Source organism: Strigops habroptila, chromosome Z, assembly GCF_004027225.2.
Source record: "Strigops habroptila isolate Jane chromosome Z, bStrHab1.2.pri, whole genome shotgun sequence".
NCBI classification, from domain to species: domain Eukaryota; kingdom Metazoa; phylum Chordata; class Aves; order Psittaciformes; family Psittacidae; genus Strigops; species Strigops habroptila.
The window spans coordinates 42,119,040-42,139,911 of record NC_044302.2 but is presented as its reverse complement, the minus strand read 5'-3'; the positions used below and the strand labels follow the sequence as shown (position 1 = coordinate 42,139,911).

The window sequence follows — 20,872 nt, the reverse complement described above, 5'->3', positions numbered from 1 at the left end:
ACAGACTCCCTGGATTTCTAGGGCACTGCTTGGTGATAACCTCAAAGTACACTCTGGAAGGAATTTGAGGTTAGACCAAGTCTCTTGTAAATGGATTTCCCCAGTAAGGCAGAAAGGACAAAGGGCTGACACACAGTTCCTCCTCTACGGTGAAATAATTTAATCTAAAACTCTAGAAAACAGGAAGTCACAAGCCCTGGGACACTCATGACTGCAACATGAAAGGCATTGTTATTCTAATTTGCATCCATCTTCGGTGCAAGAACTGAAAGTCATTTCCTTTATCCCTGATTCAGCACAATGCACGATTGCCCAATAAAGCTGTTGGACATTCTCGTAAGCCAATATTAAAACTAAAAACTCATTTCATTAAACATCTTCCCTAAAAACAATGGATCTACTGTAGTACTGCTTGCAGTCTTGGGAAAGACACAAACCAACAAACTTAATCATCTGCTAAGTAAACCATGTTATTGTAAACTCAGCCCTGTTGAGAAGAATGACAGCCTCAAGTACTCGTGCTGCAAGCACCAGCCTGCGATAACTTTCAGACAGCATTACCATAAACTTTTGAACGAGCAGCCTATCTTCCAATCCCATCACGGCCTCTGTGCCCTTACATATCTCATGGAGATTTTTACGCTAAACAGAAAACAGGCCAGCCAGGGAAAGATTTTTAATGGTAATACAAAAGTAATGTATTTTGTAAATAACAGGACATATAGAGGCATCAAGTCAGAGAATAGTATGTTTAACTACAGAGGGGCCCTAGAAGTCTTAATTGTACTAGTGAAATCAGTAAGTGTGCCAAAGCCAGGATCTCAGTATTTAGTTAAAAAATAGCGCCCTACGCAATGTATTTTGTTTGCTAGACCCTGACATCTTACCACTGATTTCCCTTGGTCTGCAAGTTCCAGCTGGACATTGTGTAGGCCGGAGGATATGCCAGCACAGGTCAGTGTGCCGGGATCCAACCTGCCAGGGGAGTCATCTTGGGCATTTTCTAGGTTTCATCCTTCACTCCTAGCAGAGCAAAGCACTTCCATTTTCACTCCTTCCTTTGACTTGCTCGCCTGAGACCTGCTCCTCTGCAGCAAAGCCAGCAAGCAGCCATTTGCTCTTAGCGTGAGCTTTCTTTAGGGAAAAAACCGAAACATTACTGGTATTCCATTTCTGAAGTTCCAACTTTTAGTGGTCAGCAAGTCTCTGAGCCACTGTTCTCTGAGACCTTCTCCAGCCTTGTAAGACACATCTACATTCTTTCCAAGCATCTCCCCCTTCCTACTTATATAATGATTTTCCTAGAATTTGATACTTTTTCGTGTATTCAGGCCCAAACCGTACACTGTCACGGGCACACTAGACATTGTCACACATCCCATAGCACTCCACTGCAGCCGTGATGTTCATTACGTTCTCTAGGACATCCTGTACTCTGACGTCGTTCTTCAATATTGGCGTCATGATATTGACCTTGACCAGTTTATAAGTAACAGGGTGTTTTTAACAACAGCCAGGGTAGTGGGCTGTCCCCAGCCCCAAGATGCAACCCGAGGTCCCTCTCCCACCGCACTGTGTAAGGAAGCAGCCCTGTGTGTCAGGCCATGTCCTGAGGCAGACCCATTTGTTTCCCCATCCTGGCCTCAGTGACGGGATGCTGGGACCCCTCCGAAGCAGAGCAGGTGCATGGCTGGGAGCGTGCAGAGTACAGGTCAAGGCACACCACAGCCCGTGCACCGCCGCCCGTCGTACAGGGCTCAGCTCTGCCATGGCTCTGCCTGCGGCAGAGGTCTGACCTGACCTAGCCCGGCCTCGGCCCCGCTGCCACCACGTTGCCCACCCCTGACCTGGCACCACCCCTTTGCACCGAGCACAGCTCCCTTGCTTCGCCTCGTCCCCCCGGGGAGAGGCGCAGCCCCACAACGGCAGCGGCTCCCCGCGGAGCGAGCCTGGGCCAGCGCTGCGGGCAGGAAGCCCGGCCCGGCTCGCTGGATGGCCAGCTTGGCTGCCCTCCCTCGCTCGCTTCCCGCCTCCCCTCTCGGCGGCCAGTCTCCACGCCGCCACGGCCGGCCTCGAGCGATGGGGCGGAGCCACGCCGCTCCCACCCCTTCCCTCCGTGGGCCCGGCAGCCCGTGACGGCAGGCAGCGGCGGTCGGTTCTTTCTCGCTCCCGGTGAGTGCAGGCCCCTGCTGCCACCGCCCAGCTCGGCGGCAGCGGCTCGGGCGCCTTAAAGCGGCTTCCCCCTGTCCGGCGGCCCCTTTCCCCGGCAGCGCCGAGGCCTGCCAATAGTGGGGAAAGGTGCGGGGTTGAGGGGCACCCGTTGGGAGAGAGCTGAGGCGGGTGCGGGCCCGGGCGGAGGGCGGGGATCGGCGCCAAGGCCAGGCCAGGCCGGAGTTGCGCCGGGACGGGGGATCCTCAGGCGGTGGCGCGGGCGGCCCCGGCTCCCGGGGAGGGGAACGGAAGGGCGCGCTGGTGTTGCGGGGCAGGCGGCTTCGTGACACCGGCCCCAGGCAGCGGCCGCGGCAGCAGGAGGCTGGTTGGCCCCGCTGCCTGGAGGCAGGGAGCGAGCGGCTGGACAGGCCCCCGCTGTTAAAGTCTGGGTTTTGAACCCGCGGACACCAAGTAGAGGAATCGGCTTTTGCAGAGCTGAGGAAGAAGAATGACTAAACTAACTAAAGGAAAAGAGCGGGAATGGGAGGGAAGTTGTGCTGCCCTATCTTCACCTGGGCAAAGCTTTTTCATTAATTTCCCTACAGGCACAGCTCCAGCTTTATCTATTGGTATTTCTGTAGTAACTAAATAGTAGAGGAGAGCGCATAGTGTGCATATCAAGCACAGAGCAACCCTGCAGTGTTGCAAAAACCCAATAAAACTGCAGCATAATTAAGAGAAGAGGTGGAAGAGAAGCATTAGAACTTGAAGCCTGTGTTAAGGTAAAGTGACAGGGTTTTAATAGTTTTGTTTTGGGTGACAAAATCATCTGGTTTACATTCATGGCACAGAGAGCAGGTGCGGGTGCTTCGTAACGGTAACAGTCGTGGAGGTTGTAGCATATATGCAGGTATTTGCCTTGTCATCTAACCTGGCTGACGACTGGGGCTGTGGAGATGCCTGGTTTCAGAGTCTGGTTTAGGTATATGTCCGGATTAATCCCTGTGGATCTCTTCAGTGCGTTGCCATGTTTCATAACACTACCATAGTTTCCTCTTATTTTTCAGCTGGAGGTTGCACTTTGAAACTTGGCTTCCACCTCTAAAGCTAGCTAGGTTGGGAGTGGGGGGTGGGGAAGACAGAGAGGTCTGGATTTCGGTATTCTTCAGTATCAGCAGGAAACTTGGTCTAAAACAGATGATTCTCTCTCCAAACAATTGGAATTGAATTAATATCTCTGAACATTCAGTGCTATTCTTATTGTTCAGACTGGCTCTATCAATCCACAATACTGAAGTAAAGGAAGACCACCCTAGAGAAATATTAACATTGGAATGTTTGTTTAGTATTGCTTTGCTTAAAAGCAATTGTGCTCCATCAGAATGTCCCAATCAACTTCTGGGGATTGTTACTGCTTCAAAGAAAATAAGAGGAATTTAATGGGTAGAATGTAGGAAGTGCAGCTGACTCTCATGCCCCCCAGGATCTGTGGGGCATGTGTGAGGAGTTACTTGGAAAATTGTCTACTTTTCTCATTCTGGTCTTTGTAAGATAGAGGAAATTCCTGAAGAGGTTTTCGGTATATGAAGGAGTCTGATTACTTAGTGGTGCTTTGTAGCATGTATCATGCAGACTGCTGTATCATTTGGACTGTAGGGCTTTCAAACTGAATTTTTTGTTTTATCATGTTTGTAATTTAACACCTTTCTTTCTCTCTGATTCCCTTTAGCCAGAGGATAATACACTTCCACTTTGATATTATTCAGTGAAATTTTTATAATAGTGGTGGAAGAACTGAAGCAACGATTGCAGAAAAGCACGGAAGAAATATTATTAACATTTAAATAGTAAGAGTAGCAGCAGATCTCTTGATATTTTTTCCAACATAGATGTTCACTATAGGATTTCACCATATATAATAGCTGGAAATTTTCTCCCTCCCTGGGGTAATGATCCATTTAAGATCACTGAAAGGATATTGAAGAGTTGAAGATAATTGAAGATTGGTCCCTTTTTTCTTTTGAGACAGAGAAAAGGTAGGCAAGAATCATAATTTCCAGTCTGCTCTGTTTGTCTGAATAGGAGGTAAGAATTTTTTAGGGTTTTTGCCTTCAGTGCTGCCTTAAGGGAGTGGTTAGTTCAGAAGATTTCCTCTAGGTATTTTGCACTTCCTTGCAGGAACTGGGACATCCCGCAATTCTAGGGTGAGGACTCCAGAAGCTTGTGAAAGAGGGTGTTCAGTTTTGGTTATTTTTTATTGTTGTTATGGGGGGTTGTTTGTGTTCAGTTCCCCCCCAGTCTTTTTGTTGAAAACTATTCTGAAGATGCCAGTTGAACTAAAAATGTTTTGTGACAACTAAACTTGCCTCCCCACAGAGCTTGGCCTGTGAACTCTGGTTATCAGCTAGTTGGAATTGTCAGATATGCACTTGTTCCACTTACAGACTGAAGCCATGGGTGTTTGAAAACTGGATTCATCTGCTTGAACAGTTGAATAGCTACTGAGATTGTAGGCAGCAATTTTTGTTGTGATAAAATTATCTTTCATTATTTCCAGAGCACAAATTCAGAATTAGTCTTGAAATGGCATGAAAAGTTAGGACTTTTTCCCCATGATGGCAGATTAATTTCACAACCGTAGTAATCCTCTCAGCAGTTTTTCATTCTGAAAGGACTCCTTCCATCTACATATCAAAGATAGCTCTGAAACAGTTCAGATGGAAAGTTGCACAAAGGTGCAGAGACAGCAGTTTACAGAGCTGGCACAGTGGTAATGGCATGAGTAGAGAGCTGATTCACAATACTCCCGCTTTTTTTTCCCTTTCCCATGCACCTCTGCAGTGTTCCTTCTCCTCTTCACATGAGCCTTGTGAAACAAACAGACCAATATGGAGATGTCTTTTAATCCTGCCTGCTGAAGTTGAAACCAAATTTCAGACCCAGCCTATGTACACGCTTACAGCACTCTCCGTATTTCAGACTTCTTGCAGCACTTACATGTTAACTTGTCAGTGGGAACATGTTTCTGTGTGTTACGCTGGATTTTATTTTACTTTTTCTTACTAACACTGAAAGCTGGTTCTTTAAAACTTGTCTATGCTGCATATTTGTTAATGAACAGTCTAAGACTGCTAACACAGGGGAAATGAGCAGCAAGTTTGTGCAGAGGTAGGAAGTAGGTTTGTCTGAATACCTCCTATTCAGACAAACAGAGCAGACTGGAAATTATGATTCTTGCCTACCTTTTCTCTGTCTCAAAAGAAAAAAGGGACCAATCTTCAATTATCTTCAACTCTTCAATATCCTTTCAGTGATCTTAAATGGATCATTACCCCAGGGAGGGAGAAAATTTCCAGCTATTATATATGGTGAAATCCTATAGTGAACATCTATGTTGGAAAGTTCACTGTTGCTCTTTAACAGGGAAAAAAAAATTCAAAGCTTAATTTTTCAGTGGTCTGTAGCCTCCAAATAAGCTTCCCTGTATTCTCAGGCATAACACTGCTCATTTTCCTGCAGCAAAAAGAAAATTAGTCTCTACTTTTTAACTAGGATGTGCAGCAGTGAGTCTGCTGATGTAGTGTTCCCTTAACAGTTACTTACGCCTGTTTAATTAGGACCTGGACTTTGTTAACTGTAAGGCCTTTGTGTTCCAAAGGCTGTCTGAGGATACTAGATGTGTGTGCTTGCCTGAGTCACCAAGAGCTAGTGAGATGTATACAAGAGAAGTGTTTTGACTGTCTCTTAAACAGTAAGTGCACTAAGCGTGTTGAAGTGAGGGAGGAGGTAGAAATTGGCTTTCCAGAGGGATGACTTGAGGAAGTTTAATATCTGCATCTTGGAACTGGGTACACATCTAAACTTCCAGCTCATTTAGAGCTGGAGTTACTTTAAGACCTAAAGGTTTGATTTGACAAGCTTTATCTGTGAACTAATCTTCAGTTCCTTTATGTGAATACAGTGCTGCTAACAAAGTGAAATAGTAGAATCACAGAATGGTTAGGGTTGGAAAGGACCTTCAGATCATCTAGTTCCAACCCCCCTGCCATGGACAGGGACACCTCACACTAAACCATGTCGCCCAAGGATCTGTCCAACCTGGTCTTGAACACTGCCAGGGATGGAGCATTTACAACTTCTTTGGGCAACCCATTCCAGTGCCTCACCACCCTCACTGTAAAGAACTTCTTCCTTATATCTAACCTGAACTTCCCCTGTTTAAGTTTAAACCTGTTACGCCTTGTCCTATCACTATAGTCCCCGATGAAGAATCCCTCTCCAGCACCCTTGTAGGCCCCCTTCAGATACTGGAAGGCTGCTATGAGGTCTCCACACAGCTTCTCTTCTCCAGGCTGAACAGCCCCAACTTTCTCCACCTGTCTTCATATGGGAGGTGCTCCAGCCCTCTTATCATCCTCGTGGCCCTCCTCTGGACTCACTCCAACAGCTCCATGTCCTCATCATGTTGAGGACACCAGGACTGTACACAATACCCCAAGTGAGGTCTCACGAGAGCAGAGTAGAGGGGCAGGATCACCTCCTTTGACCTGCTGGTCACGCTTCTTTTGATGCAGCCCAGGGTACGGTTGGTTTCTGGGCTGCAAGCGCACACTGAAGCCAGCTCATGTTCAGTTTCTCATCAGCCAACACCCCCAAGTCCTTCTCCTCAGGGCTGCTCTGAATCTCTTCTCTGCCCAACTATAGCAGTGCCTGGGATTGCCCCAACCCAGGTGCAGGATCTTGCACTTGGCTTGGTTGAACTTCATGAGGTTGGCACTGGCCCACCTCTCAAGCGTGTCAAGGTCCCTCTGGATGGCATCCCTTCCCTCCAGCCTATCAACCGAACCACACAGCTTGGTGTCGTCAGCAAACTTGCTGAGGGCGCACTCAATCCCACTCTCCATGTCTCCGACAAAGACGTTGAACGAGATCGGTCCCAACACCGATCCCTGAGGGACACCACTCATTACTGATTTCCAACTGGACATTGAGCCGTTGAGCACAACTCTTTGTGTGCGGCCATCCAGCCAGTTCTTTATCCACTGAGTAATGGTCAGAATGCTTATGACAGCCTGTGAAATATACAGATTATAAGAACATGCACTTAATAACCTGTCCAGTGCACTGGAAGTGTACCACATTATGGCTCTGAATAAATAAATATTTTAGCATGGCAGTTGAAGTTTCAGGCCTCAGGAGGAAGCAGTAAAGTCTGCAATCCAGAGTCCCATTTGTGTTCCAGTACAGAGTTCCTCTTGAATGTTCAAGTTGAAAGGGGCTTTTTGAAAGCTTAGAGAGTGTTTAAAAGAAAACCTTCCTTTACGTATTACTGCATTTTCTTCGAGTGTGTGGTAATGTGTACTTTATACCAGCAGAATAGTAGCTCAGTCATCAAATTCTAAGTAGACTTCTCTTTAAGTATCTCTATGTAATGATAGACTTCTCTGTATAACTGAGAAACACAAAAGGTTCTTAAATCTCTGTTAGCACTGAAATCTCAGCACTGACTGCTTACAGCACTGTTTATTCTTACAAAGTGGCCTTATCTGTCACAGATAGAGTAAGTGTTAAATAGTGAGAGCTTCTCTTAATGAAAACAAGAAACCTGTGTTTATTGCAGCAGTAGGTGTCCTCATCTGTTCTGCTTGCATCCAAAAGTAATTATGTTTAGATACATTATAAAGTAAGACTCTGCTTGTTGTGGTAGTGTTGAACCCTATCCAAATACTGGGGCCAGTTGTGGATTGGGGAGTGGTGGTGTTTTTTGGTTGTTTTCTTGCCAGTTTTTTCTTACGTGTGTGTGTTTGTTATTGTGTTGTGCTTGTTTACCACACAAATATCTGTATTAATTGTTTTTTTTCTAAACTGATGTGAGTTACGGATTGATTCACTTACTAAAGGCTTATTACTGCAGACACTTGACTAATATTGGAGAAAGTTGTCTTTCCATATTAAAAATGCAGACTTCTGGCAACATGTTGAACATGGATATTTTCCTCCTTGCTTTTCAAGCAAAGTAGGCATACCTTGCAGCATGCTTTATTTCTGATAGCACGGAAGTTCCTACATGTTGGATCTGCTTAGAGATCTTTGTGGCTAAGTGATCTATAACTTCAGTAAATTGGAAGCAGGTGTCAATGTCTTTAATTATGCCCATTGCTGAGTAGAATGTGAAGCCATGAGAAAAGCTGTGTTAGTTGCAGACACTCATTTTCTGTTGGGGAACTGGGCAATAGCTCTCGGTTTAAGTGCTGTTCAGCTATATATAACTCTTAGTAATGTCACAAAATGCATGCTCAGTATTGTCTTCTTGAATTTATAACTCGGTAGTCTGACGCTCTGCTGCAGCTCCCCTTGGATTTTCTAGTTACTTGCTTTTGCTATTTAGAGGTGCTTGTCACACACATACTTGGCAGCTAAGTACGGATATGTATACACACATATGCACATATAACGCATCAGTCAGTTGAGTGGACAAAACTAGGGGAAATAATTTTGGGGAGTAGGAGGAGTTATGGTAATTGCAGTGGAAGATGGTAAGATCAGATTCAGCATGGGTGGAAAATGCTGTATTTTCCAGGCAAGGCCATGAGTGTTCCCTGTGTCCTCTGCCTTACCACCAGGTGAGGGCTTTTGTTATCGCAGTCCTGCCGGCTCACCCTTCCTTTTCCCAGTTTTCAGTCGGAAACTTCTTCACAAATTTCCTTCAAGGACTGGCAAATTTGAGCCTTCCCCCTTTTCTTGATGGCTGACGAAATACCATCTTTGCTTTGGCTGAGTGTAACCTTTTCTATTATTTCTAGCATCTGTTAGAGTGTTGGAATTAAACTGCTTCTTTTCTGAGTGTGTGCTTCCCAGTGGTGGTTGAGAATTTACTGACTCTCCACGAAAAAGAGCTTTTACTACTACTACTGCATTTTAGTCAAGCTATGAGGTACTTTGTTTTATGAATAGATGCTTAAAATGAACTCTTCCTGTTAATAATGTAGACATCCTTCCATAATTTGGACGACAGCTACTAAGAAACCAAAGATGGAATAGAAAAGACAGTGGTGGAGACCTGTTCTTTTTCCCTGAGGGAAGTTAATGTCTACTTAAATGACTGTGCCTGTTCTGTTCCTACTTTGTGGCCTGAAGCTTAGACAGAAATTGTCTCATACAGAGGCCTTTCTTTTTCTTTTTTTTTTTTTTTTCTTTTGTGCAGGTCAGACAAGATGAATCTGTGTCCTTGGTTTGTCCTCAGGCACTTCTGTAATAAATATGGTTATTACTTATCAGGAATCTTTGTCAACATACATGTCACGTAATACAGAAAGAGCATGATTTACTACCATGTATTTTAGCAGAAAAGTACTCTTTGTGCTAAGGTTTACTATTACTCTGGATAGTTAGAGTTGAGTGGGCTCCCTAAAAAAACCAAAACAATATTGTTGCTGGTATTGATCTGATACAACAAATGAAAATAAGAGCAGTTTGATGTTGTTTTTTTGGTTTTTTGGGGTTTTTTTAGTGGCGTGAAAGAGATTGTTGCTTTTAGCCTGATTAGCTATATTCATTTTCACCTTCAGCCTTTCCTGCAGTTCTAAAAAGAGTAGATTAATATGTTAAAGTGCTGTCTAGAACAGCTCTGGTGTCTTCAGGTTCTCTCTTAGGTGTAGTGAGAGGCTAAACAGCATATCTTTTCCCTCTCTACAGTCTGCATGAGGTAATTTCTGCAAGTGCAGAACTACAGGATATATCAGGATGCTTTCCTAATTCCGTTCATTTTTGGTAAAATTTCAGCTTGTTGCTGTTGTTCCAGGTCACACTGCTGCTTTTAAAGGGGTCTGAAGTACAGTCTAGGACGCATAGCCAATCAAGAAGGTGCTTTAAATAGTACTTCAATTACTGAACTGAGTCCTTTTCTAATAGAAGGTGTTGTGATGTGACTAGTACTGAATTCATGTTGGATACTCAGAAAAGTTACATCAGCTTAAGATTTGGAATGAACACATGCAACATATGTTTAAATCTCCAGTGAATGCTCTTTTTTTTTTTTTTTTTCTTAAGAGAAAAATAAAACCTATTTTAAGTTACATACTTTAATCCTTTTTGTGGAGATCTGCAGAAGACTTTAATATGCTTTGAGTGTATTTGATTAAGTTGCTTAACTTTTAAGAGAAGGCAAGGACAGAGAAGGGTACAGGCATCTTTTTCCTTCTGTCCCCTTAGGCTTGTGCATACTTCCTGTGTCATCAGATGCTTTGCAAATTCGTGTACCATCAAATGGTGTGGTCTTCAGGCTGCCATAAAGACCCCAAGCCCCAGTAAGCATTTTTACACTGATCTTTTGTTGCTAGTAAACATCTGAGCTCTCATGGTAAAAGCTGAGTTTACTGACCCGCTCAGTACAGATGAAGCAAGGAATGGTGTTGTACTTGGTTTTTGCTAGTGCACATGCTTTTATAGAGTATCGAAGTGTAAAACTCATGTTCCCAGAGGAAGTTGAACCCTCCTGTGTTAACATCTAGGGTATGGATCAGCTATTACAGCCAAGAGTTCATTCTCTACTCTGAAGAGCAAATGTTGCATGCACAAAAACCAGCTTCTTTTTTTTATATTTGGAAAGTTATGACCTTATCCAGGTAAATTTGCCATGCTGGTATTCATGGTTAGAATCCCTCTGCTCTTTTGCTTCTCTGGGTGAGGAGAGAAGTGGAGCTGCAAGAATGGAAAGCAACAAATCAGGCTCTCTGTGATGAGCTGATATGCAGCCTGTGGGTGCATTCAAGGCATGCTCTCGTAAGAGATAGAGCTAGGTGACAGAGTGCCAAGCAACTGCATTGATGTAACAAGGTGAGTGGAAAACAATATTGGTAGTTAGGCAGTATAGATCTAAAGATGGTCAGTATTAGTGTTAGACAAATTATCAATGTTCACAGAATTGTGTTAGTAGGCACAGGAAGGGGTAAAATAAAGCTATTGTTTGTCTGATACACTTTAGACATGTCATGTAACCAAGTAACTCTTTAAGAAGGTTCCAGTAATGCGATTCTCTTCTTTTTTGCCTTTTTTTTTTTTTTTTTATATATATATTAACTCCCTAGTTCAACCTTTTTCATACATTTCAGTCAGCTGAAACCCCTGGTGTCCTTGAGCTGTTTCCAGAATTGCACAATGAAGAATGCGTGTCTGGATAATGGGAGAAAAAGAATAGCTCAGGCATGCGTTGCTGCTGTGTTCCAAGGCCGGGATGAGCGCAGTTCATGTGGGTGGCTGGTGGCCGTTACCATTAGAAACCTCTTAATCTCTGCTTCAGTCTTCCTGAGGGCCATTGTGTGGAATGCTATTTCAGATGTGACCTCCACACAAACAGTTTTGAGGTTGTTAGGCGAAAGATGAAGTGCTGTCTTGGGTACATGTGATCAGCTATTACAGTCGTCATGTGGCACTGGCCATGGTCGGTGTGACCCTGCGTACTGCACCAATCCCAGGCAGGCAGATATTGTCTCCCCTGCAAGCTAGCCTGTTTTCATATTTACATTTCTGAGTCTGTAGGTCTTGGATAAATGTTCTGTGCTGCAGTCACAAGTTAATCTGTCCATGCTGGACAGAGCCTTGGGTGGCATGGTCTAGGGTGAGGCATCCCTGCCCTTGGCAGGTGCTTGGAACTGGGTGATCTTAAGGTTCTTTCCAACCCAAACCATTCCCTGAGTCTATAATTTACTGTCTGGAAACAGCAGTTGGGATGACTGAGGCTTCACTTGCTCTGTGGAATTTGCTGCAGCAATGCAGTGAGTTGGGTTGTTTGCTACATTCATTACCCCTTTTCAGGGAATTCTAAATGGCTTACAAGATTGTAACAGAGTTCTTCACAACACTGTGACCAGGTAGGTGAAAAGAACATGTGTTTAGGCCTTGGTAACCCCACAGTTTGGCTTATTTGTTTAAATCACTGATGAAAGCAGGTTTGTACTGAAGTGTCTCATACTGTGAACTAAAAGAGCTGTGTTCAGGGAAGAGAGTGATGTCTGGCAAAGAAGTGGTAGCAAGTAGATAATGTGTGATAGCATCTTGAATTGCTGCGGTGGTTTGCCAAGACACTGACTTGGATGGGAAATGTTACAATTGCAATTTATACTAAGATAAAAATATGTGAACTGTGTGCATCATTATCAAAGTAATGATCTGCTTTATCTGTCAGGGGATATCCCAGCATTCTCTATCTTCAGCTACCCTTAGACTTTCCCATGAGAAGTGATTATGCACAAAACATAGTTTTGAAAACAAAGTTTTCAGCTTGGAAGGCAGAAAATAAAGCTCATTGGGAGCATAGCTGCAAGGAGAGAGGACACAGTTTATTTTGATCATGGTCAGTCATAGAAGCACTGAGTTTGCTTAGAAGAGGAATATCTGTGTAGTTCATGCTGTTTAAAGAAGATGATACTTAAAACTTGCTGTGCATGTGTGCAGAATGGGTATCTGTAAAGCTGGGAAGAGCAATCTCAGGAAATAACTTGTAGATGGGAATGTGAGAAGTGGTATGTTTGGGGGGTGGCAGTGTTTGCAGTCTGTTGGTATGCCTGCCTTTCTGCCTTCCCTGAGCATTCAAATGTTTATCTAGAAACTTCCGGGGTTTTGTTTGACAGAATTCTTGAAAATTTTCTTTGTTTTACAGTATCTTGCTGCTTTATACCCTGAATCTTCCTTTGTCACCATTTCTGCTCTCTCCTTATCTCAATTTAACCTCTAACTTGGTCAACGTCTCAAATCAAATGTGATTTGTGCTGGAATAGTTTAAAAATTCCCCATAAATATATTCCACATAATAGTATTCCCTAAGCAGTCAATGAGACTGATAGGTGAGATAAACGAATTCACTCTTTGGTCTTGCATTAACTGTTAACAAATACTGGACTTTGCGCATCCCTTTGCACCAAACAGGAAGATAATGTTACTTGAATGGAGACAGGAACACCGCTGTGGGAAAACAACAGATCTGGAAATCAGGCCAGTGATTGTCTTCCTTCTAAAAACATTTTAATCATGACTGGGAATGTTGCCAGGCACTGGAAGAGAATTGTCCTTACTGTTAAATCTTTAGCTTGCTCCTTCGCATGTGTTGGCCTAAACTAGTGCTCCCAAAAGAGCCCTGGGCAGAGTTCAGGCCTTAAGAGTGCCCTAGGAACTGTTCCATTTGCATGCAGTTAACCTGTTCCGGAGATTGAGATACCTGCCTAGGGTGAATCCGGGCCCTGCTGTGCTACTTGGCATTGATATTGGGAATATCTTGGGGTACTTTAACTTGTATAAGTGAATCCTAAAAGTCCAAGGTCCCAGTGGAATGCTTTATCTAATAAGCCATTAGGATAGCCACAAAAAAGAAAATATCTCAAACTAAAATGATGTTTACAATAGCATCTACTTTTAATGAAAATTTTTTTTTTTTTTTTTTTAATGTCAACCATAATGAATCTTCTGAAATCAGAAAAGTTCCTCGTGTCTCTGATAGTCAAGGTTTGTAGTCTTAGTCTGTAACACTTTCTGGCTCAAGTAAAACTATAGTGTTTTCTGGTTTGAATCGGTGTATCCATATTTTTCACAATGCTCTTATCTTCCTGCAGACCTTTTATCTCTGAGGATGGGTTACAAGTATGTTTGTAGGGGAAAGGTCATTACTAACACAGCCTGTGCAGTACCATTTTGTCTGGTACAGGCCTTGTATGTGGGACAGATACATTGTGGGAGGCTGTCAGACATGTACTTTGTATGCGGAACAGATGTCATGAAAAAGCTTTGATTTTTTTCTTCTGTGTTTTAGGGACAGTAAGGGTCTTGAGTAACCATGAGCAACCCTTTTGTACGGATTGTGGAGCCACTGGACCCTAAACAGCCTCTGAAGAAGTTCTTCAATCTAAGCAAATTGGAAGATGCGAGATATGGTATGTTGGCAACATAAGGGAAGCATTTCATTAACATTGAACAAAACCTGAAAAGACCTTGCAACATTGGCTAATACTTGGTCTCTGGAGGAAACTATGAATTCAAAAGGTGGTTTTTGAAAATGAAATATTAACAGAATTTAATTATGGAAATTTGGAACTACAGAAAACCTGGCAAGATCACAGTTTCATTTCTCAACATGCTGTGCACACAGCAGTTGTTTCTCTTGAGTGGATGAGGAGGACTAGGCAAAACTAAGAGCAAAAGTTTTCTCAAATACTGCTATGCCGCTGTGAAAAGCTGGAAAGGACCTAACACTAATATGACTGAATCATCTGTAGAAATTGCTCTGCTTTAAAAAGAGTAATGGCTTGAAAATCCTTTCTTAGGAGGCTTTTTCTTTTGTTCCTGTGATGCTTCCTGAATGTACTTGGGCATCTTCCATGTGGCACAGGTGAAAATCTTACAGTCTGTGCCACTGACTTAGAAAGCAAGTATCTGTAGCTTAGAGCTGTCTTTTTTGGGTATTTTTCCTCTTTCAAAAAGGAAACAAGTGAGTAAGAATTCAAGAAGCAAGAGGAGGAATGTTTTCTCTGAACATCAGCAACACATATCCATTGCAGGCGCAGATAGTGTGTAAATGAGAAATCTATTAATGTCAGACTTGATGTATGAAAAGCAGAGATGAGTCTTAAGAAATAGACAAATACATGTATGGTATTACCAGTTGATCCATTCCAGGATTCCAAGAATGAGAAACTCCAGAGTCTTTAAAGAAAAAACAGTTAAATTCTCACTGTCCCACAGAAAAATGGGTAACTGAGCAACAGAAGAACTGGGGGTAGGGGTCAGGGGTTAGAAAAAACGAAAACAAAACCCAAACACAAAACCAAAACCTCCTCCCCCCTCCGCAAATGATTCTGAATGACTTTGTCCTGAATAGGGTGTTTTTATGATAGCAGCAATGAGGTGTGATTTTGATTAAGTGATTTTTGTGTCTTGGGGGCCCTGTGTAGAAAGTTGGGACAAACTTCTTAAAAGAGTTTTGACTGTAAATATTCTGAGAGGAAATCCAACAGCTATGGTTACAGTGGACCACGGGAGGAAGGACAGAGAAACTTTTATTGTGGGGTTTTTTTTCACATCTATTGCTTGCAATAAAGCTGTCAGGACTGCTTTAATAATATTTTGTGTCATCTTCTATAAGTATTTCTATCTTGAAGTAAAAGAAGGTTAGCAGGTGCCCAGTCTTAATGTTGTTCAGTTTCATTCTCCACTTCTTGAGAAGAAGAGACTGCCGCGACCACTAAAGCTATGCCTTTCAACATGTCACGTAGAAAATTGAGTGTTTCTAGTGCATTTATATGACTATGTTCAGTGGTAAGAGTGAGAGGAAAGTGCAGAGAAACAGGGTGAGCACAGCATCTTCTCAGAATAGTATTGCTGTTGAGGATGGAATAGCTGTGGAAAAGACTCTGTTCAGCAGAGATGTCTACTGTCTCACAGGGGCTGAGATAATAAATCTGCTCAAAGAAGTAAGTGAAACAGGCCCGTTACCGCTGACCTCCGGACAAAGCTGAAGGCTAGAAAAGGGTGTCTGGTAATTTATGAGACTACAAGGACAGCACTTGAGGACCCATCTGCCCCAGGTGTCAAACTTTTTGATTGCTGACATATGCCTTACAGTAAAAACTGAATTTGTTTCTTGCCTCTTACCCATGCAGCACACCTGCCATTTTCTGTTCGAGTCCTCTTGGAAGCAGCAATCCGTAACTGTGATGAATTCCTAGTGAAGAAGGCAGATGTTGAGAATATTCTCAACTGGAAAGTGGTGCAACACAAGAACATTGAAGTGCCGTTTAAGCCTGCAAGAGTTATTCTGCAAGACTTCACGTGAGTGTGATGCTCTCCAAAGCTTGGAAGAGGGGATTTTGAAAGTGTAGCAATGCTCAGCTTCGGCTGGATGGGTGACCTGAGGGAAAAAGTAGCAGAGAAATGTGTGGAAAGACCTTTTTCACCTTTCCTGGATGTCATGATACAAACGTCTGTTGTAAAGGCAAACACTTGTGATGAAAACGTTAAATGAAGTGCTTCTGGGATGGAGAAATCAGTATCTTTATGAAACTTGTTTTAGAACAGAGGGAAAGAAAACGGGATGGATAAATTGCATCCAAATGAATGAATTCAGAGTTTAGAAGTTTTGTTGTTGTTTGGAGGTGGAAGGGTGGCAGGGTGGTGTCTTCCACCCCCACCTCAGGACTTTTGCTTTCAATTGTCTACCTTTTTCAATTCTCATTTGTAACCCACATCATTACTTTCTCTTCCAAGTAAACACTGTTCCAAATATATTTTTAAAGACTTCTCTGATACTGAAAAAGTGAGTGTCTACTTTTTCCCAGAAATGCAGATTGAGATTCCTACATAATAGCCTCTGAAAACTGGGCCTTGTTTTTGCAGTGTGGTTAGTCCCCATGTGTCAGCGTGTAAGACTCCCTAGTAGATGTTGAAAGTGAATTTTCAGGTGGAATAGTAGATTCTAAGTGGTTTTAATACAGCATTTGATTTGCAAGTGCACTCTCCTTTGTAAGAGAGTTTAAGTTTAGCTCATCCCTGGTAAGCACCATGCTGCTGAGATGTCAGTTGATATCATTTCTCAGAGCAGTAAAGTGTCTTAGCTTCCTTCTGTTCTGCGTTTTCCCAGAGGTTGGCCAGGTGCTAGAGACCCAGCACAGCTCAATTCCTAAAAGAAGTTTTGGGGGTTTTTTTGAGGCTTTGCCAATGTGGCAAAACGTCAACTGAAAAATGTGCTAATTTTCTAGCTATCTTCTACCTGCTCACTGTTGTTAACATTGTAAAAAGCTGGAGCACAGAGGAAGTTGAGCTTTCAAGCAGAGGTTGTTCCCTTTGCTGCTGCACTGTCCTGCTGAGTTTTAAAAATTTGCATGTAAATCTGTAGAGTAGCTGCATTCATGAAAAATGAGCTCTTGAACAGGCTCCTGAGTGGGATCTTTTGGAAAAGGCGGCTTTGGCAACTTTCCAGAAGCTGTACGGTTATGTTTTCATGTCCTGGATTAGAATTACTGAATTTCCTAGATCTGATCATTTTGTAATTATCCTGAGTTTTTCTAAGACAGTAAATGGATGTTGAATCTGTTCCTTTTCAATGGTATAACATTTGTAGGCTGGCAAAATAACTCTTATGCTCCCTTTCTCTTACCCCTGCCGTTCCCAAATGCACCTAAGTAGTATAACATGGTGTTTGCTGTTGTCCTTGGAAAATGCATATCCTAGGACAATGATCTGCTTCAAACATCTGAACAACATCACTTAATTCTGTTAAGTTTAGATAATGTGGACCCTTTTCTTCTGTTTGTTTTGGTGAACAGGATTTTCCAGGTAAAATTCTGTGGTAATTATAGAGCTTTTTCTCTTCTTCTTTATTGTTTCTGATAACATTTTAAAATCGTGGTAGCTTCCTTATAAACAGAGTTGCAAACATAAACTCTTACTGCTTTTCGCTGCTCTTGTGGCAACATAGTGTTCTGAGTGGGTTACTGAATTAAGCCAGATCCCTATGAGCACATCACAGACAGCTCAGCAGTCAGCAAAATCAGATAGGCTAGTGTGCAAGAGGGTTTGCCAAACTGATTGAAAAAATGTCATGGAGTATGTACCTCTGTAGAAGCTGAGAAGGTATGTGCTGAGAAGCACCAGAAGCTTTGTTAAGATAAATACGGGAACATGTATGATATGTTAGGTAAGATGGGTGTTGAAGTGCCAGAACTTTTGGTTACTACTCTGTGTTTGCCTAAGGCTAAACTTGGGTTGGAAGTGGAAAATGGACTCTGCATTACTTTGACGCTCTGCATAGTTTACCTACCTTACTTAGGAAGGAAGTCTTAATTTAGGGGTTTAAAAATCCTTTTGATTGATTGAAACATACATAAAGAAAAAGGCCTGTTAACCTTTTTTCTGAGTCACTTAGAGTTCAAAGGCATGCAGGATTGTCACAAGATTCATGAGAAGGCAGAAATGTGAACATTGGCTTATAGCCCGAAAGCATGCTGTTTGAATGTCATTTGTGATATAAGGTCTTTTGTCTGTTGTAAGTAGAATTTGTTAGTTAAGATGAACAGTACACCTCATTTTTGCCTTTCATGTGTGTCCAGTGATCTGCCAGGCCAGTTAAATCCAGTTCTGAAAATACAGTTATTCTGAAAATGTGTTTCGCAGTCATGTCCTTTGTAATTTAAGAAATCGAATGCCCTGCTCTGCCAGTTTCACTTGAAGCATTGAAGATACCAAACAGGCTGAATTATAAAGAAAATTCTCCCATGCTTTGCAAAACTTGGAAGAGACGACTCTTGCCTTAAAATCAGCTAAATAAACGTAGCAAGAAATCAAGGAAAGGACATTGTCATTTTCCCCCTCCCCGCTTCTTTCTTAAAACAGAATGGAGAGGAGAGAGAGGAAAAGAGCAAAAGAAGAGAAAGCTGTTCAAAGTCCCAGAGGAATGGTGACTAATTTTAAGTTTTCAGATTCCCAGCCAAGCATGTTAAACTGTATCTGTTACTTGATGAATTTTGGTTTTACTTTTTCATTCCTACTGTGCTCAGGATATAGATATAGCTCTGTTCCTTCTGCTCTCTTGGCGTTTTCTTCCCAAGGGTTCTGTCTCTGCCACAGAGTAATGATCTCAAGACTCTGGTAAGGCTGTTGTTTGCTTTGTATGTGACTGTAGGTGTCTGTTCCATATCTCAGGGTCTTAGTTATGTTTTCTTTCTTGGTTTTGAGTTTGGTTTGGTTTTTTTCTTTTCCAAATTGCTTCACCTTGCCTATTTCTCTCCTAGTGGGGTACCTGCTGTGGTTGACTTTGCTGCAATGCGTGACGCTGTGAAGAAACTTGGTGGGGACCCCGAAAAAATCAATCCTGTCTGTCCTGCTGACCTGGTGATAGATCATTCCATCCAGGTTGATTTTAACAGGCGGTAAGGATACAAAATAACTCTTACTTCTTAATAGTGATAGGTAAGCTGGATCCAGTTACTGAGAGTAGAGGTAGTTCCATTGGTGATATTTTTAGCATTTGGACTACAACGTCCTAGACTCTAAGACTTTTAAAGTTAGACTGTTATATCAGTTGCTGTGAATTAGGTGGGGGAATTTTGATTTTTTTCTGTTGTGCATCTCTCAGCAGCACAAGCCTGGATTAAATGTTAATAGAAACAGGCTCAGCCCAGACCTGTGGTGATCATAATTTTCCATAATAGTACTGCATTATTATTAGTTGCTCAGAAATAGTTTTTTTCCACATGCACTTCTTTGACCCTGGAAGGCTTTTTGGAAGTGACAAGCAAGAATGTCTCCTTTCTTCTTTATTTGTATAAGGCAAGCTTAGCTGAGCTCTGACAAACTGTTTGCTGGTTCACTGCCTCCACACAGAAGAGCACAAGTGATTAATATGGCCTGTATGCATACAGGAAAGAAGCGTAACGCTGTTCAACCCTTAGCATGCTACAAAAAGATGAGCACTCACTAGACCCACAATGAAATACAAGACCTCTGCATAGGGGTCATCCTACCCTCTGTGATATCTAAACATGAGCCTACTTCCATCTTCCAAACTCCTGAAGTTTTTTAGTCTGCAGTTACCTTGCCTGCTAAAATACTCTGCATATATTATCCTCTATAGGACATAGTTTTGAAGTGAGCTGCTAAGGTTATAGCATTACAAAGAATAAAATTCCAAGAAGGTGGAAATTGAAGAACATAAAGTGCACTTTCTCAGTGCCAGTATTTAGAGGCTTCTTTAGAATGAAAATACTGAACTTCTGAGCAGAAATGTATTGCTAAGTCTGCGTCAAAGAAGAATGTTGCCAGGCAGTTTTCAAATATAACTCTTTTCCTACTTTTTTTTTTAACTGTAGGCTAGTAAGGATACAAATTCTTGCTGATGCCATTTCATAGTTCTCAGGGGAGAAAAAAGGCCAAAAAATTTTACGCATGTAGCTGTCGAAATTCAGCTGATGAATACAGAACTGATGGACAGGCAGAGCAGTTGATGTCATCTGCCTGGACGTGTGCAGAGTGTTCGACACTGTTCCACACGACATCCTTGTCTCTAAATTGGAGAGACATCAATTTGATAGATGGACCAGTCAGTGGATAAAGAACTGGCTGGATGGCCGCACACAAAGAGTTGTGCTCAACGGCTCAATGTCCAGTTGGAAGCCAGTAACGAGTGGTGTCCCTCAGGGATCGGTGTTGGGACCGATCTCGTTCAACGTCTTTGTCGGCGACATGGACAGTGGGATTGAGTGCACCCTCAGCAAGTTTGCTGATGACACCAAGCTGTGTGGTTCGGTTGATACGCTGGAGGGAAGGGATGCCATCCAGAGGGACCTTGACACGCTTGAGAGGTGGGCCAGTGCCAACCTCATGAAGTTTAACCAAGCCAAGTGTGAGGTCCTACACCTGGGTCAGGGCAATCCCAGGCACAGCTACAGGTTGGGCAGAGAAGAGATTCAGAGCAGCCCTGAGGAGAAGGACTTGGGGGTGTTGGTTGATGAGAAACTGAACATGAGCCGGCTTCAGTGTGCGCTCACAGCCCAGAAACCAACCGTATCCTGGGCTGCATCAAAAGAAGCGTGACCAGCAGGTCAAAGGAGGTGATCCTGCCCCTCTACTCTGCTCTCGTGAGACCCCACTTGGAGTACTGTGTGCAATTCTGGTGTCCTCAACATGATGAGGACGTGGAGCTGTTGGAGTGAGTCCAGAGGAGGGCCACGAGGATGATAAG

The 20,872-nt window shown here is 42.9% G+C and overlaps 1 protein-coding gene across 1 annotated transcript in view; it reads left to right on the top strand.

Moving 5' to 3' along the window:
• The first annotated feature begins 2,065 nt into the window (after nt 1–2,065).
• ACO1 (aconitase 1) overlaps nt 2,066–20,872 on the top strand; it is a 38,875-nt gene continuing 20,068 nt past the window's right edge. Inside the window, exons 1-4 of the mRNA XM_030512763.1 lie at nt 2,066–2,172; nt 13,952–14,072; nt 15,798–15,966; nt 18,924–19,061. Of these exons, the coding sequence (XP_030368623.1) occupies nt 13,976–14,072; nt 15,798–15,966; nt 18,924–19,061 (404 nt within the window). The 5' untranslated portion in view covers nt 2,066–2,172; nt 13,952–13,975. The remainder of the gene's footprint in view (nt 2,173–13,951; nt 14,073–15,797; nt 15,967–18,923; nt 19,062–20,872) is intronic.